We start from the raw sequence: 17,189 nt of genomic DNA, 5'->3' as shown, positions 1-17,189 counted from the left end.
TGTAAGGACGGAGATTCGTCACTTGGTTGTTTTTATCGGAGATTGCCCCGCCCAACGGATCTGGCGCTTGCGCTTAAATCTAACGCGCGCGCGCACAGACCACCACAGACGCCTCGGTACAAGGGAGAAAGGGACAAGACGTGTTATCGCATCGCATCGCATCGCATCATTGAGAGATATAGTTCTCCTCCTTCGTATTTGTATTGAGACATACTCTAGTGCATTGCTTCAATAAGTCATCTGACCTCCTCAATAGTCCAGCTGACAACTCAACCGCCCCACCATGTCCCCAGCGCCTGCCCGAGCATCGACTCGAATTTCCATCACATGGTCAGACCGTCCTCCTCTCGAAGATACAGATACACTAGTCCTCACCATCGAGGGATATTCGTTGGACTTGAGAGTATTTGTGGACGGTCCTCAAAATGGGGAGATCGATTGGTCGACTGTGGCCAGGGTCGATGAGGTGGAAGGGAGTACGGAGGGTGAGTCTGAACCCTTCTTACTTTACCAGCTCGGACGGGGGGCCTCCACTTTCCATGATACCCCCTCACGAGTCTCGGTGTTGTTATGTATCAGTTTATCCCTCGCGGCTGTCTGTATCACATTGTCTCTGGCAGTCGTCCTCTCCTATACACTTTTGCTTTATTCTTTCCGTCTCGCCTCCGTGAAAATGTCTGAATTGACCAGCTGACACCTTGTTTTATCCCTGTGTCGTAGCAAACCCCACCCTCCGCTGGACCCATCTCATCGATAACCGTCCCCCTTCTTCCCTACCTGATCAAGGCAAATTCCGTACTCTCCCCAACGGCGATGTCGTCGAAGAAGGAATCATGTTCAATCCCAAAACCGACAAGAACGAACCATACGAAGAAGTATGGCGTCGTCTCTCACAATCGCCCCAAGCCCCATATTTGGTTTTGGAGAGTATTTCTGTCCCATCTGGTGGATCACATGAAGAGAGTAATGAACAGGGTGTGTTCTTAGGTAGAGTAGGAGAGAACGCTTTGGGTATCGCCAAATTACAACCCCAAGGAACGTTTGTAGCTTGGAGAGATAGATTGGGAGATGGTAGTTCTACGTGGAAGAGAGTATACGAGTTTGGAGAGAAACAACTCGTGGAGAAGGTGTTGCCTAGTCTACCAGAGCAAACTCCAGACGATTGGGTCGTGGGCAAAGAAGTCGAGTTGGGAGGACAGAAATGGGTCGTGAGAGCTGTAGGAACTTTGTAGCCATATGCACCGATGATATCTGAACACTGTCAAAATGGTGCTCCGGTCATGATTCCTCCATGAACCACAGCCTTTTGTCAGATGGATTCTCAACCTCACACAATTGTCTGAACCGCTGATGGACCCGAAGTGCATCACACTGACCATTAATACATGTCACATCGCTCGTGTATCGAGAGAGAAGAAGATTCGCTAAAATCATGAAATGGAATAGATGCGAAGGGATTATCGAAATGATTAAAAGGTAGTAGGTAGAGTTTTGTTCAGATTGGTCGATCGATCTAACCGACGACACTGGATGATTCACCACAACCCAGTAATGTCGCAGTGTTTGATCCCTACGATATGGTAGAGTCAGCATACAGTTCCCTGTTGGCTGAGCCATGGCCAACGATGTCACTCACAGGGTAGAACCAGAATGAGACGGCAATGATGAGGTAGAGCATCATGAGAACAAGTCCCTCCATCCAGCTGCAAGAGAGTAAGCAGACCTCGACGACACGACTCGCTCGACTCACTTTGATCGACCATCGGCGAGCGTTTGGTTGACGATGAGAACGGAGAGGAAGAGAACGATGGACTCGTAGGCTAAAAATAAGGTCAGCAGTGCACACATACGACAGTGATAGCCATGACTAACGGTCAAAGAGCAATCTGAAGGGTAGTCGATCGTCAGTTTTGTTTCGCACCATGGACAACTGCAAGCTACTCACGTCATGGGTTTGCCGATGGTCCAGGCCAAGAGCTGGATGACGGGGATGACAAATAGCGCAATTTGGATGGAGGATCCGACCTGGCCGAGCATACAATGTCAGTTGAGTCCGAACGAGGGAGCTCGTTGGACGTTCAACTTACAGCCACAGAGATAGACAGATCAAGCTTGTCCTTGACGGACACGGACACGGCAGTAAAGTGCTCAGCGGCGTTTCCGACCTGTAGCGGAGATCATGTCAGCTTAGGTCGCACAGTGATACGCCTGACGTACGATTGGGAGCAAGATCAAGCCGACCCATTCAGCAGACAAGCTGGGGTTGCTCTCAACCATACCGTTGATACTGGCGACAAGGAACTCTGCGGTGAAACCAACAATGACGGTGACCAATACCATGAGACCCTGTAACAGTTCACTGCATCAGCTAGGTGTCTCACCGGTACCGAATGGTCAGGTCACTCACAATAGTGCACACAACGTTCATCTGAGGTGTCTCCTCCTCCTCTTCGTCCTCGGCCTGAGGAGCAATACCATTCTCGACGTTTCCAGTACCGGGTCCATGGACCGCGGGTACGTCTCCGACAATAGCGTGAGGGGATGATCCAGATTCAGAAGTGGCGGTGGCAGAACCACCTTCCTCCTCATCGTGCTTCTTCCTGTGGAATCCTCGAAGCTTGACCTTGTCGTACACGTTGGTGACAGCAACGGGGTACCGCGTCGAGCCAGTGACCTCGTCGTCGACGTATAGGGTCTACGAGAAGGGTCAACGGTTACACAGACATCCGAAGACAGATTACTTACTGCGTGAGTCCACATTTGGAAAAGAAGGTAACCCAAATACAAAATCAAGAGGAGAATGGCAACACCGTGACTCATCGAGAGCAAGTCAGGTCCTTCACCCGCAGCAAGGTTGGATCCTCTGCTGTTGCTTGCATCCGAGTTGATGGCAAAGTGGAAGGCGGAGGGGATTAGCACGGCGATGACAGCGATGAGCAGGAGCGAGGCGTTGAGTTGCGCAGCGGTAGACTTGATGGCTTGCTCGGCGAATCGAACACCACCGGCGAAGAAACACCTGGGGGAAGACGACCATCAGTATTGGTAGCTAAGTATGCACACGTTACTTCGTAACAAAACTCACATTCCCAAAACGAGAAGGATGTTACTCAGGATGGAGCCAACAAGCGAAGACTGCACAACTTGAAGCTCGCACTGAGACGGGCGTTAGCTGTAAGTTCATCTACAAGGGGTATATCAGCTCACCTTGACCAGAGCGAGGATAGCAACGATCAACTCGACAGCGTTACCAAGCGTAGCATTGAGCAGACCACCGAGGGTTTGACCGAGTCGAAGGGCGGCTTCTTCGGTGGCAAAACCAAGCAGACCGGCTGGTTATAGTGTGCGAGACAAGGAGGATAGAAGCAAAACAAAGAGAAAAGAGAGAAAACGGTATGTTAGAATTGCTTGCCTTCTTCATTTGTAGAACAGTAACTCACCAAGCGGGATGATGGCGATGAATGTTGTACAGAACACAGCGGTGTCTGAGATCTTTTCGTTCCCGCCGGCGTGCTTGACGAGGTAAAGAGCCCAACCGATGGGAATGAAGATGAGGAGGACGTTCCTGTGAGAATGTTAGTGGACCCATTCGAGTAGAGTGATATCGACTAGTCTGACAGGACAGTCCCCAGTTTCAAGCTCCAAGCGAACCAGAACAAGGTTATGATCACCATGCCCCACCTTCCCACCCACGGCGCAATCACAGCAGGCTCCCCTTCTCCGTGTCCTACCAAACCGCCCATCTTCTGACGGCTAATGCTCGTACGAATGCTGTGTCTCCCGCAGCACTGGATGAACAGCTCCCGTGCCCCCTGGCCTCCCTGACCCCCTAACCTCTAACAACGTGTGCGCCGACCGACCTGGGTCGTATGCAGCGCACAGCAGGGGTGTCTCCATATCTCAAGGTTAGAGAGCCAGAAATCTATCCCGCTCTCTCCCTCACTCGCAGTTGCACATACCCATCCCGCTCAGACCACCACCAACCGCAAATGTGACGAAACTCTAAACAGCGAGAGGGGAAGGTAAGCACTCACAACCAAGTACTCCTGATGGCAGCATTGATACTACCAAGATAAGTAGGTGCTTTCCCCACTTTCTTCTCAGGAGTGAACAAGACCGTTGTCATCCTTCTCAACACTCCGACATTAGGATCGTACGAACTCCTACTTCTACTTCGCATAGATTCGGAAGTCGGTCTTCTCGAAGGATGATTACTGATCATTGGATCGTCCAGAGTCACTTGTCGTCCATTCCCACTACCACCCGTCCCGGTAGTGTTGGGGTTTCGTCGTCGTGCTCCTCCTCCGATGGATGAGGCAGGGATAGGAGTAGTAGATCGATTGTTGTTGTGATCGTATGTAGGGAGTGAAGGAGATGATGGAGGTGATGCAGTCAATGGACCTTCTTTGTGTCCACCAACAGCACCAGTAGCAGTACTGTTGCTAGTATCGATAGGCTCGGGATCTGTTGATGTTCGGTGTTCAGAGCGGGAACGAGAAGCAGGCAAAGTTTCGTCGGTGGGGAAAGAGACACGACGTGGTGGCGATGTGTTGTTGTCGAGTGGTGGAGCGCCAGCGGGAGCGGAAGAGGACATGATGGATGGATGGAAGTGGGAGACGGATTGTCAGTGACCCTTTTGAAAAGAATGATGAGATGATGGAGAAGGTGGTGGGAAGGATCAACTACGCACAATATGATTTTGGCTCGGACATGTTGTTTGTCGTTTCTTGAGATTGATATGAAAAACGCTTTGATATTCTCTAATCTCCTTTGTTTGAGAGATGTCCCTTTAGATCACCGCTAACAGGTGATGATCGAACAAAGGTATTTGTTTGCAAGTAGAGAGTATGGATTGAAATGTGTTGTGCGACGATAACTAACTTTGTATTGAGAGTTTAAACGAGGTCGAGGTGGTCGGTTGTGTTTCGCGCTCAGACAGTGTACGAGTGAGATCTAGGAATGTTTGAGTATTGACCGATGAATTGGTCGAGTCGCGCAGTTATGTCCAACCAACTGCAGGAATACTATACTTTGCTGTGTACGAGATGCAATGAGAGAGAGAGAGATATGACATCACTGGAATTGCGGTGTTGATGCTGCTGCTGCTGCTGATACTGTTGCTGTTGCTGGAATGGAACCATGCGGGTGGGGGTTAGTTGCTCTGCTCCTCTCTCTCTCTCCCTCTCTCTCTCTTCACTCAGGGATTCGCAATACCAGTCCAAAGTGAAAATAATAAAAATAATAATAATAATAATAATCGTCATTAAACCGAAATAGAACGGGTACAGGCTTGGCATCCAATACAAACTCAATGTGGCTATATTCGTACTCGTACTCCCCCATGGAGATCTGCCCATCCCATGCATCAACGTCATCATCCCAACCATCATTCACCCCCCATCTATATCTACATAAACTCCTTCAACCTCAACAACCTCTTTCCTGCAGCATGCAAGAGCTCCGGGTCCTTGCACTAAACACATGATGTCGTCAGCTACATGACCTCTATGCTACTAGGTCGCTCGCTACTATGCACTCACGAATGCAAATCGAGCAAATCGCTCTCCAATGTTAACGTGCTCCTCGCAGTAGAACTGTGTTGCGCAATGTCAGCAACGAAACAGCCCCTTGTCGGAAAAAGACACATCTTGACTCACCTCGGATGGAGGGATTCCAACCACCTTGAGCTCCTGAGCCAACCACCAACAGAACGCAAAGTCCTTGCCTCGCCCCTGGCACGTAGCCGGGACCTCGAAGTCCTCAGGCACCTTGACAGGGCTGATATCGACGAGGAGGAAATAACTACCCTCGGGTTTCGTGTAACTCAATCCGATCTGGTCAAAGTACGAACAGAGGATATCTCGTCGTTCGGCATAAGCCTTGAGTTGGTCCTCGAAGAAGTTGTATTTGCCTGCGAGCTCCAGACCGATCGCGACGGCTTCTTGCATCGGTGAGTTGGTGCAGAAAACGATTCGGCTGTGGGCGGCAAGACAAGCCGCGGTGAGTTGAGGGGGGCCAATGAGCCATCCTAAGAGGTTGTTAGCGGTAGTCTCATAGAAAATGAAGTGGTCGACTCACCGATTCGCCATCCGGTACAAGCGAAAGACTCTGACAGAAGGGATAAGTCAACAGTGTCCTTGTCCATCCAATACTGGTCACTCACTTCCACCAGATCCAACGGTCAGTGTCCTCTCCCACATGCCCGGGAGCGTAGCTATCCTGGTGTGCTTCTTCCCATCGTAGACCATACAGTCATAAACCTCGTCCGCCAAGACCAAGACATTCTTCTCAATGCACACCTCGGCGATCTGAGTGAGCTCTTCTCGAGTGAACACCTTGCCGACGGGGTTGTGAGGGGTATTGATGATGACGACCTTTGTCTTGGGGGTGAAAGCTGCTCGGAACTCGTCGATGTTGAGGGTCCACTCGGAGCCGTCTTTGATTCCTTCGCCAGTGGGAGGGTGGAGAGGGACGAAGACGGGTTTGGCACCCTGGAAGTGGATAGAGGCGAAGTACTGGTCAAAGTAGGGCTCGATGCAGATGACCTCTTCTCCGGGCTCGCAGTGGGCGGTGAGGGCGGCGAACATGCCTAATCACATAGCCGAGTGTCAGCTTTGCACTATTGTCCGAGATCGCCCCTATTCATGCCCTTCTCCCGTTTCTACGCATATTCCGCTCGTCCCATTCTCATAATGTCTCCAACATCGTACGATCTTTGCCTCTTTGCTCGGCGCACCGGTGACATTCCTAGCTGCACTCACCTCCATTCGCACCCGCCGACACCAAGATCTCCTCATTTGTCAACTCTCTCCCTTCCTTCACCAAGTTCTCAAACTGCGGACTGTAATGTTTACTGATCGCCTTGAGCAATCGTGGTCTACCTCTTGGATGAGAGTAATGATGAGACATGACATCTTCGTCCTGAGCGCTGTGTGAGTTTTTGAGGATCCAATCGGGAGGAGACCAGTTCATGAAACCCTGTCCAAGGTTGATAGCGTCTGGAGGGACATTTGCTGGGCTAACAACGGGCGAGGGTCAGCAAGGATTCGTACGAAGCTCGTTCGCTAGCTGTCGAGGCAGTCCCCTTGTTCTAAATTCCGTCGGCAAGCAGCACATGATGAGGTCCAGCCTGATCACGATGAACCTAGCGATCGTGCACACCGCTGGATCCTTCGCTTGGCTACGCTCGATCCCTCTCGGTCTCCCGGCTAGTCACACGACATCCACCCTTCACACGTTCCCATAGTCCAACCTTTTCACTTTGCACAGCAAGAATGACCCAGCACTCACGTGAAGATACTCCAGACATCCAACTTGTGCGTAGCACCGTCGAACATCCTCTTCGCCTGAGGGATCAAGGCTGTCTGTGAAGTCGCCATGGTGGGTGTAGTTTTTGAGGTTATAGATCGGAGAGAAGATCGGGTAGCTCGAGAAAAGAGTCTTGTGATGTTGAAAGAGGAGCGAGGGGGCATATAATCGCTTTCTGTGGGGTTGATTGGGGGAGAGGTGGTAGGGGATAAGTAGTAAGAAGATAACGTCAGCAAGTTGTTGCCAAGTTGAAGTACTGCCGAAAAGCACTGAAGGGGGCAGCAGATGCTACGTCGGGAAGGAGAACGGAAGAGTCACTCACTAGCTCAGTGGTATCAGAGAGCGCTTTATCGTTCTATCGTGGAGTTGTCACTGAGAGACCCCTCTTGTTGAGTTGGTTGAGTCAGAAGGGAGAAGAAGCAAAGAGAATTCTAGTTGATGGATGTCAGTGAATCAATCCGAGTTGCGTGCTCAGGAATTAGTTCAATGTTGATAATGATCGAGTCGGATGAATCTCCTTTTGTGGCAATTTTCGGTATAAGGAAGCCGGATTAACGGGATCAAATCACACAGTGAACGGCTTAAGCCGGCACCACCGAAACAATCCACTACCTCCACCCTTCTCTACCACTTCCTCTCTCTCTTTCTCTTCTCAATTATCTTCCTCTTTTCCCCATCATCGCTATTACTCAGGAGATCACCTCGTACGCTAGGTTGACAGTAGCACCAAAATGCCATTACACAGATACAACACCCTCCCTCTCACTACACAAACTCACTCACCCACTTACTTACCCTCACGCGCACAGACCACTCACCACTCACTTCCTACTGCAGCATCTTCCTTCCCGTACTCACAAGGACAAGGAGAGAAGAGAAGCTTAGATCAGGTGGAAGACGATACTGATGTAGATACGTTACAAGATGACGATGACGAATACGACGAGTTTGCCTCGGATCCAGAGGTCGATTACGAGCCTGACGAAGTTACAAACGCAACGAGTCAACATCACCAAGATTCTGATCAACAGGACGACGACGATTTCTTCGATCAATTGTGGGAATATGAAGAGCAAGAGAACACAGACGACGAAGGTCTAATCGATGATAGTCCCTATCTCGACCAGGCGGGGGATCAACCCCAAACTGCATCTCGATACCCTTACTCTGCTCGAGAAGACGAATATGATGACGACGCGGCAGAGTTCGAAAAGCTCATGAGGCTTACAGAGGCGATGCGAGCAGGAAAGGAGATCACTACGGAGATTGAATTCAGCGCTCAAGAAGCTGGAAGAGAAGGTGGTATTGACCAGCCTGAGGGGAGTACGCGACATCAAAGCTCGGACAGCTCGTCGAGCATCAGACGACTTGGGGCAAATGCGGATGAGGAGATACGGTAAGTGTTTTCTCCCCTGCTCTATCACTTCACTCTGATTGAGTTCATATATGAACCTACAACATTGTTTCTGCTCGTTATAACTCATGCTTTCAATAACGTGGAACATTCACCTTCTTCTATCTGCTCACCATTGACCATTCGGTCTCGCTCAATCATACTTTCGCTCACCTCACTCTCAACAGAACCCAAGCGATCTCTTTCCTCGAATCTTTCCCCATATCTTTACTCACCCAACTCCGTGATTCGCTCCTCATCATCGATACGCGAGAGAAGGAGAGGAAGATAACAGGAAATAAGAAGAGGAAGAAGAGTATCAAGCAGAACAAGCAGAAGTCGCAAGACAACGACGACGTGGAGGATGAAGGGAATGTTAGGGATGAGGTTGCGAGTAGTGAAGAAAGGTCGCAGGAGAAGATGAAGGCAAAGAAGAGGAATGAACATATGGGTATACAGTTCGCCCTGAGGAATCGTAAGACTGGGTGAGTACACAGTGTGCTTGGCCCGGAAAACGCATTCCGTGTATTTCCTCATCCGCTCTTGTTGTTGAAGTATAACTCGCTGACATGTTCTCGCAGGAACGACCAGATCATCTCTTACCCAGACGATCCGACTTCGAACAGCAAGAAAGAATCGTCAATGCACAAGATCAGTAAGCTGGCGTATCTCCGTCTGTATCGATGACAGCTGACACATCTCGTGTAGCACTGATCATGCGCGTAACTTCCATCTTGTATGAAGCGGTCCTCGAGCGGACTGTCATAACGCTACGGTCAGCTACTGTCATACCGTTTAATCGCCAGCTGACAGCCTAGGTTGCAGGGACATCTTTTATAGAGACAAGGCTTTGTTCAAACGACAGGACATTGTTGATAAGGTGAGCTGCCCGCGAGGTCGACGTTACGAAAATCCGAACGACTCATCTTTCGATGACACCGCAAATAGCTCGTTGACGACCTGGTCGCCACCGCCAGGCTGAAGCGCAAAGATTTCTACGTTGTGAGCTAAGCGTAGCAACGTCAACTGGTGAACTAGCTAATAACAGTCCTCAAGTGCGCATCTGCAAAAGGCTTGATCGCATCGTCGTCTCTCAAAATTTATCGTCGTTCTGGGGAAGAAGTCACTCTGTCTCCAACAAGTGTAAGCAATTACTAATCCCGTCTTACCACGACCCGAGAAGCTTACAATCTCTGTAGCCTACTCTCATTGATCCGGTTGAGAGGATTGATCGCGTGGAAGCGCCAGATGGATTGAGCTGGGTCTTGCTGGTCGAGAAAGATGTGAGCATCCCTCCTTGACGTTTCTGCCCGAGCTTGAGCTGATCGATTTCAGGCGGTTTTCCAATCCCTTTGCAGTGCCAAGATGCTGAAAGACGGGAGATTCGGGCCAGGCGCGATGATTACGGTGAGCTATCCGGAGCCGACGCTTCGATGCCCAAGTGCGCAAGCTCTAATTGCTTTGTCGATTCAGGGCAAAGGTTTCCCAGATCTCGCTACGAAGCAGTTTCTCCACCTTCTGGTGGAAACCTTCCCAAAGTCAGTATCGCTATGTCTGTTCCATTCAGCGGTCAAGTGGTCTCGTGTGTCATTCGATGGTCAGCTGAGCTGACTTGTTCTGACGATATTTCAGTGTTAAACTTTATGCGCTGGTCGATGCCGATCCTCATGGACTTAGTATCCTCTCAACGTATACTTATGGCTCAAAAGCCACAGCTCATTCGTTCGATCACGCGGGTTTAGCTTTGGGAGATAGGCTGGAATGGTTAGGCGTCAAGACGACGGATTGGAAGAAGTCAGCTGCTCCGTTCCCGCAAGAGTCATATCGAACGCGCAACTGATCTCGGTTCTTAGACTCGGTATCAAGCATGATGATCTGTTGCCTCTCGAGAAGCCCGACATTCAGCTGGTAAGCTTCGATCTTACCCTCCGTGGCGTGTGAATAAGGGAAGCTGATCAAATGTCTCAGGCTACAAGTATGCTCAAGAACCATGCGAATCTCCCGCCCAAATGGAAGTGAGTAAGACTCCGTTTGAGACTTCACTGTGACAGCTGGGTGAGCTTATGCTTGTGTCGAGTCAGACGAGAGCTATGCCACATGCTACATCTCAATCGCAAAGCAGAGATCGAAATCGTCCTTGGGGCGAACAACGGTATCGAAATAAGTGGACCAAATGACATTCTCGACGATCTATATATGAAAGATACAATCAGGGTTGGTGAGAGTCAGGGTCAGAGTCAGAGTCAGAGTCAGAGTCAGGCGAAGAGAAAGAAGACGGGTGTAAACAAGTTGGTAGAATATGTATTTGAGAGGATGTCGTAATGTCATAGTCACTCCCGAGGAAGAAGGTAATGATCGCATTACGTTTGCAGGAATACAAGTTGAGTGGAGGTGACAGGTAGAGAGGTATCGGCGACGACCGACCGGCGGTAGCGTGACCGGTGAATCCGAGTCGTCGAGTCATATATTAACTTACACCTGGACCGTGTCCACAACTCCATCTTCCTTATTTCCATCAGATCTCTTTGACAAGTACAGCAAGCCAAGGTAGACGAGAGATAAAGATGTCCACAGAAACAAAAATGGAGTACGGTAAGTGTCCACACCAGAGCTGTCCGGTGTGTCCAGCTATAGCATAAGCTGATTTCGTCTCTGGTCGCGCTGGATCAGTCCGACTGGGTAACAGCGGTCTTAAAGTGTCCAAGCTCATCTTGTGAGTCCGTCAAGTACGAACATGATGAGATCCACATGTAGTTTTATTGACGGTCTTGCTTGAACAGAGGTTGCATGTGTAAGTACTAGGCAAAGTACTTGTCACCCACACGCCATCGGCAACGTCAATCCGCCGACAGGAATTCTTAGCTGACCCGAGCTCTTTTGACTTATGCTTGCCCGTGGGCAGCTTATGGCGATCCCGAGTACGTCGAGTCTACTCTAGCTTGCTGGATTAAGTTTCAGTACTGATGCTGTTCTACCCTGCATCGAAGTTGGCAAGCTTGGGTTCTGCCTGAGAAGGAAGGGATAGAGCATATCAAATTCGCCTACGAGGCTGGTATCAACACTTTTGAGTGAGTGTGACACTTGTCTCCCGTCGGTGCCACCTTTCAAGCTGCGTCCAATTATTACGCTTACCATACCTGTGTCCGTGCAGCACCGCCAATGTGTAAGCTTAACCTTTGAAAGCACTCCATCCTGCTGCCGTCACAACGCTGAGATCTCTTCGATTTTAGGTACTCTGCCGGAGCATCGGAAGAGGTCCTCGGAAAAGCCATCAAGGAGATTGGCGTGGGTCATACCATACCTCCTCGTCCGAAGACCGACTTTGAATTAAATGTGATCATATCATGTAGGCCCCCCGTGAATCCATCGTCATCCTCACCAAGCTTTTCAGTCCTGTGACACACGGTCCGAAAAGAGTCCAAGCGCCACCTGCAGATAAGCTCGATCAATCGGGTTATGTCAATCAGCATGGGCTGAGTCGAAAGGTGAGCAGTCGTATCTTATCTGTGACTCCTCTCCGCGCTCAACGGGGAAGGAAGTGGAGACCGATCGCAACGCTAATTTCGTAACCGCAGCACATCTTCGACTCGGTTCAGGCCTCGTTAAAACGACTTCAGATGGATTATATCGATGTGCTTCAATGTCATCGATTCGACTACGAGACGCCAATTGAGGAGACCGTGAGTGATGGCTTTCCCCCCGACTAGGTCTGTCCCGGCGGAAGTCTACGAACTCCATCAGATGTGCTGATGCTATTCTAATTTGCAGATGCAAGCGCTCCATGATGTCGTGCAGAAGGGTTGGGTCAGATACATCGGAATGTCAAGGTGAGTCACGGTGTTGTGCAATTGCGTCGTTAGCTGATTCGACACACTTCCAGTTGTTGGGCATATCAGTTCCAAGCGATGCAAAGTGAGTCGTCTGTGTTCTCACTTCATGCAATGTGCATTCAGCTGATATCGTCTAGACTACGCCATCAACAACAAACTCACACCTTTTATCTCGATGCAAAACTTCCATAATGCCTGTTATCGAGAGGAAGAGCGTGAGATGATGCCGACGTTGAAGGTGGGTCCGAGTCATTAGCTACGACATTGATCTGATACTGACATCGGCGCGGTTCCTATTCAGATGTTGGGCGTGGGATGTATCCCCTGGTCACCACTCGCTCGAGGATTCCTAACTCGACCTTGGAAAGCTGACTCGACACTTCGATCCGGTTCCGATGCGATGTACGCCAATAGAGGTCTTGCTAACCCGGACCAAGCGAAAAAAGATATAAACGAACGTATCGAACAGCTGGCTCAGAAGAAGGGAGTCAGCATGGCTCAGATCGCTCTGGCTTGGTCATTGAATAGTAAATGGGTTACTGCGCCAATTATCGGCACGACAAGTCTGGATAAACTCAAAGATCTCCTCGGTGAGTCATCGATCAGCAAACAGTATATTTTACTTATGCGTTCTTGGCATGCAGCTGCCGTACAGATCAAGTTGACCGAGGAAGAACAAAAGTTCATCGATGAGCCGTACACTCCTCAGGCTGTAGTGAGTCAGACATGCTGTATCACCTTGAGCGTAGGTGCAGATCGCTGATGGTGTCTCTCGTCTAGGCTGGTCATACTTAATTAGCAGCCGAAGTCTGAGTAACAGAAGTCAGATGATCCGTGTTCTGAGTAAATGGACCAGTCACGATGTAAGACATGACGATGATCGACAGAGCAGAGTTGCCAAGGCGATAACAGTGTGCAGAACTGTAACATATTCATCTCTTCGAAATGCAAATCGAATATAAACACCAATCCTCCCGTTCTTATTACACATAAATCTTCCACACAGTTCTAAATCACCCACAATTGGTTTCCTCGTCTTGAAACTTATTCTCCGTTGTACACCATACTCCTAACGTGTCCGACACACTCTTCCACGACACAAACCTCGACCATCCTTGCAGACACAAATCCTTTGTCGGATTAGGTGTTGGAAGATCGTTGCTTTTCTTCCTCCGACTTTTTCCTTTGTGCCTCCAAGGTCTTCTGTTCCTTCGACCTCCATCGCTTGTGTGGATCGTAGGGAGGATAACCGTACTGTCGTTCGAAATCGGCTGCAGCTTCTGCGTTGCCCGAGGATCCTTCAGCAAGACTCGGGTTGACAGACGTAAGATACTGTGTATGAGGGTCTTGAGCGGTGGCACCCGGCGCAGCCCAACCTGCATCGGTTTCAGCTCTTTTCTTCGCTTGACGCTCTTCACGCTTGCGGGCACGTTCCTGACTGTGCGTGCTGTTCACTATTTCATCTTCCCACCGGACCTGAACCCGTGGTGCACTTGTCTGGTAGGGTCCAAAGGGGACGCTCACACTTGATTGATCAGTCTGAGATCCAGAAGTGCCAGTGGCCTGGGTGTTTGTGTAATCAGTCATGGTATGTAAGTGTGTCTGTGTTTGTGTGAGAGTGTGATGCTTAGTATGTGTGTGTGTGTGTGGGGGGAATACTATGACTGTGATTGCTTGGACTTGTGTTGTGTGTTTGAGTTGAAGAGGGAAGAGTGAGTGACTCTAGCCCTTTAAATAGACATCTTCTTGTCTTGAGCTCCTCTTGACTATACTGTTTGCTGCACATGTTCCTTTGTACCTGCATTGGAAAAATGGTGAGACATGATCTCATCAATTATTCATCAATGACATCAGTGATATCATCACCTATCTAGTGATGTCATCTGTGACATCATTGATTATTCAGCATTGACAAGGCTCCTTTGCATTGTCATTGCAAGGATTTGAAACACAATGCCGGATTGAAGGGGGCTATGATGCAATCTGCCTGTAGAGTGTAAAGGAGATGCTGGGAGACTCCAGGGCCAAAAGGAGTACTTCCTTTCTTCATTCTTGTTGACATCAATCTAAGTCATTTGTGCAATGACATAAACTGACATCACTTTCTGCTCTGCCATGACACCCATTGTCATTATGGTCCAGTTGTATGACTTAGACGAGAAGGACCAAGATAGTATGCTTAGACATGCTGGAGCCGTTGTTGGTCAAAGGTGGGTTCAGTGATGGGCACATTGTCACAACGTAGTACAGCCGTACAATGGACTTATGTCGTGACACCCCAAATTGGGCGCCAAATAATTCATCTCACCAAACACCATCTGTTGTTATCTAGTTCGAAGTCGGCACGGAGGTGACCAACCGTACGAGATGGCTGACTCAGCTGACAGATCGTTCCCACTGTTCTTGTAGTAACACTGTGTTACGCCTTGGTAAGCCAAGCCATAACACCAAGTACATCAACATCCCCAAACGGACCACTACCTCCCAACGCAGTGGTGCTAATCGCACGGTGTGATCGCCAACAAGAACAATAAGCACAACACAACCACTCGGTGCACTCAACGACATGAACAATAAGCACAATAACCATACACCGAGCACCACCCAACATCCTACGTTCTTCCCAGCCACACACCGAACGCCGGTCGTTGGCCCTGGTAGTAAAACCCCTCAGGTAGTTTCGCCTCCCAGTTACTAGAAGGATACATCACCGTGGGAATATCGTAGTACACAGGGAAAGGACGTGAAACAACACCGAGCCCTGGCTCCTTGTCAAGACCCAGTACAACTGAGCGAACGACTCATATCGTGACACCGCGACTCGGCCGCCGAATAGTTCAACTCGTTAGCCAATGGGAACCAGTTCGACATCGGTCCGGCGACAGCCGTCGTAGGAGATGACCGATTCGACTGACTAATCGTTCCCACGGTTCTTGTAGCATCATTGGTACTTATATACATGAGCACAGGACTCGTACATAGTTATTCCTGTGACGAATGTATATTCCTCTGTCTAGTTCACTACTGTGGAACCCGTACAACGATCTGTCAGTCAACCCCAAGTCTCGTACATTCGGTATTCGACTTGTACAATTCGGTACAGGACTTTGTGCTATTCGTAATCCGTACTCCTCAATTAGGCCCGTCAACGGACCCGCCTCTGACACTCCTCCTCACGGCGAAGCCAAAGGTATATAAGACGGACATTCTGACTAGTTGGACACTTCTTCCCCTCTTCTGTAGAGATTGAATATCATACGTTACTCTCCATACATTATTCTTAACTACCTCTGCATTACCTACACTTGTGCAAACACCACACCGAACCTCACTACATTACCTACAGATAGTTGACGTACCCCTCAACTTACCTTCGGTATTCCACTCGTCCGGTATTACAAGTCACATCCCCTTACTCCTTGACCTCCCGTCATACTCTTCACTCGTCCACCTGGCACCCTTTTCTCTCGAAGCGTACCAGGCGTAACACACTGGTACTTATAGACATGAGCACAGGACTTGTATATAGTTGTTCCTCAGACGTTGTAGCACTCCACCGTAGGTCTCTTAGTAGGCGAAGTGTGGTACCACCGAGATTTGATGGAGAAGGGGCTAACCGTCCGGTTCTTGTTCCACCGCTCTTTCATTATCACTTCGTTTTTGAGAGTCGTTTGCGTCTAAGTCGAAGTGGGATAGTGTGTCGTATGCGTACATGTCTCATAGTGCTGTAGAAATATGTGTATACTATTGTCTAACTACTGTCTAACTAACTAAATAACTACGGGAGGGAAAAGGATATGTGAGCTGCGTGCGAACCTTGGCCAATCTTAAGGTGTTCCTTCCGAGGAAGCCAGGTTGAGGGTCGGTAGAGTGTCTGTCAAGGAGGTACTATATCGTAAAGTAGATTGCTAGGAGAGTATCAAACATCCTCCTTTATTCCTCTCATAGAAGCTAACTTATCCCTCAACGAAGCTTTGCAGAGCCTCCGTCAACTTTCGCTCTGACTATTCACGTGACTCAGCGGAGTCTCTGTCGATGTCCGCTCTTATCCTCGACAGACCTTGTTGTACCACAAAGCTGGAACAGAGTAATACGGGAGGTCCCTACGAGAAGAACAGCGTTTTGGGCTTGTCGTATGATTGACCCAGGTATAAGTGCCAACGGTGGCAACAGTGACGACGGGGTAGTGATGACGACAAGAGTTGTTGGGTTGTGACCAACTGTGTGACTGTATGAGTGAGACTCAAATGGAGATCCATAACTGAGGATACTAACAACTGACTACAGAAGCAGTGGGGTATTTATACCTTGTTTGCCACCAAGAATATTTGCCATCTTACTAAGCAATGCCTCTTCTAAGCCAGGCACAGAGATACTTCTCTACAGTACTTCTTTACAGTACTCCTCTACAGTGCCAGGAACAAATGACGGTACAGTAACATGTCTCGTAGAATTACACGTGCTGTGATTCATTACAATCATAGAAGAAAAAAATCTTATCCCTGTGATGATCAATGCATGAACTTCTCAAAACCTGTTGTCACTTGGTATTACCAGCTCATCCCTCTATCTCTTATGTACGTGAAGCGTTCAGCCCTCTCCCTTCTCCATATCAACAACTCATCCTTCTCCCCCTGAATTGTATTCACTTATACAGCTTG

At 49.2% G+C, this 17,189-nt stretch overlaps 5 protein-coding genes across 5 annotated transcripts; 3 read left to right on the top strand and 2 right to left on the bottom strand.

Annotated features, from left to right (window-relative positions):
• Positions 1–283: 283 nt before the first annotated feature.
• On the top strand, positions 284–1,232 carry CI109_102012 (uncharacterized protein; the record flags this gene model as incomplete). The annotated part of the gene is made up of 2 exons (XM_032007672.1): positions 284–485; positions 721–1,232. The coding sequence occupies 2 exons, from the start codon at positions 284–286 to the stop codon at positions 1,230–1,232; spliced, it is 714 nt and encodes a 237-aa protein (XP_031858018.1).
• A 281-nt stretch (positions 1,233–1,513) lies between these two features.
• CI109_102011 (calcium/proton exchanger) lies at positions 1,514–4,591 on the bottom strand (the record flags this gene model as incomplete). The annotated part of the gene is made up of 13 exons (XM_032007673.1): positions 1,514–1,570; positions 1,637–1,703; positions 1,751–1,820; positions 1,873–1,886; positions 1,946–2,025; positions 2,088–2,165; positions 2,218–2,346; positions 2,408–2,695; positions 2,746–3,016; positions 3,083–3,153; positions 3,205–3,329; positions 3,438–3,562; positions 4,032–4,591. 13 exons carry the CDS (start codon positions 4,589–4,591, stop codon positions 1,514–1,516), a joined length of 1,935 nt encoding a protein of 644 aa, XP_031858019.1.
• Positions 4,592–5,404: 813 nt separating this feature from the next.
• Positions 5,405–7,376, bottom strand: CI109_102010 (uncharacterized protein; the record flags this gene model as incomplete). The annotated part of the gene is made up of 7 exons (XM_032007674.1): positions 5,405–5,470; positions 5,538–5,591; positions 5,655–6,025; positions 6,076–6,105; positions 6,161–6,586; positions 6,759–7,015; positions 7,288–7,376. 7 exons carry the CDS (start codon positions 7,374–7,376, stop codon positions 5,405–5,407), a joined length of 1,293 nt encoding a protein of 430 aa, XP_031858020.1.
• Positions 7,377–7,743: 367 nt separating this feature from the next.
• Positions 7,744–11,020, top strand: CI109_102009 (uncharacterized protein; the record flags this gene model as incomplete). The annotated part of the gene is made up of 15 exons (XM_032007675.2): positions 7,744–7,749; positions 8,019–8,701; positions 8,887–9,183; positions 9,280–9,353; positions 9,407–9,473; positions 9,524–9,578; positions 9,647–9,700; positions 9,755–9,841; positions 9,898–9,981; positions 10,034–10,105; positions 10,172–10,236; positions 10,331–10,492; positions 10,552–10,606; positions 10,667–10,713; positions 10,780–11,020. 15 exons carry the CDS (start codon positions 7,744–7,746, stop codon positions 11,018–11,020), a joined length of 2,049 nt encoding a protein of 682 aa, XP_031858021.2.
• A 242-nt stretch (positions 11,021–11,262) lies between these two features.
• CI109_102008 (uncharacterized protein) lies at positions 11,263–13,291 on the top strand (the record flags this gene model as incomplete). The annotated part of the gene is made up of 13 exons (XM_065967061.1): positions 11,263–11,290; positions 11,369–11,411; positions 11,479–11,489; positions 11,601–11,616; positions 11,686–11,766; positions 11,929–11,983; positions 12,049–12,183; positions 12,274–12,378; positions 12,467–12,525; positions 12,579–12,610; positions 12,666–12,766; positions 12,830–13,118; positions 13,173–13,291. 13 exons carry the CDS (start codon positions 11,263–11,265, stop codon positions 13,289–13,291), a joined length of 1,074 nt encoding a protein of 357 aa, XP_065823133.1.
• Between the last annotated feature and the right edge of the window lie 3,898 nt (positions 13,292–17,189).

This window comes from Kwoniella shandongensis, chromosome 3 (genome assembly GCF_008629635.2).
Source record: "Kwoniella shandongensis chromosome 3, complete sequence".
Taxonomy (NCBI): Eukaryota; Fungi; Basidiomycota; class Tremellomycetes; order Tremellales; family Cryptococcaceae; genus Kwoniella; species Kwoniella shandongensis.
This window is presented reverse-complemented; position numbering and strand designations above follow the sequence as displayed.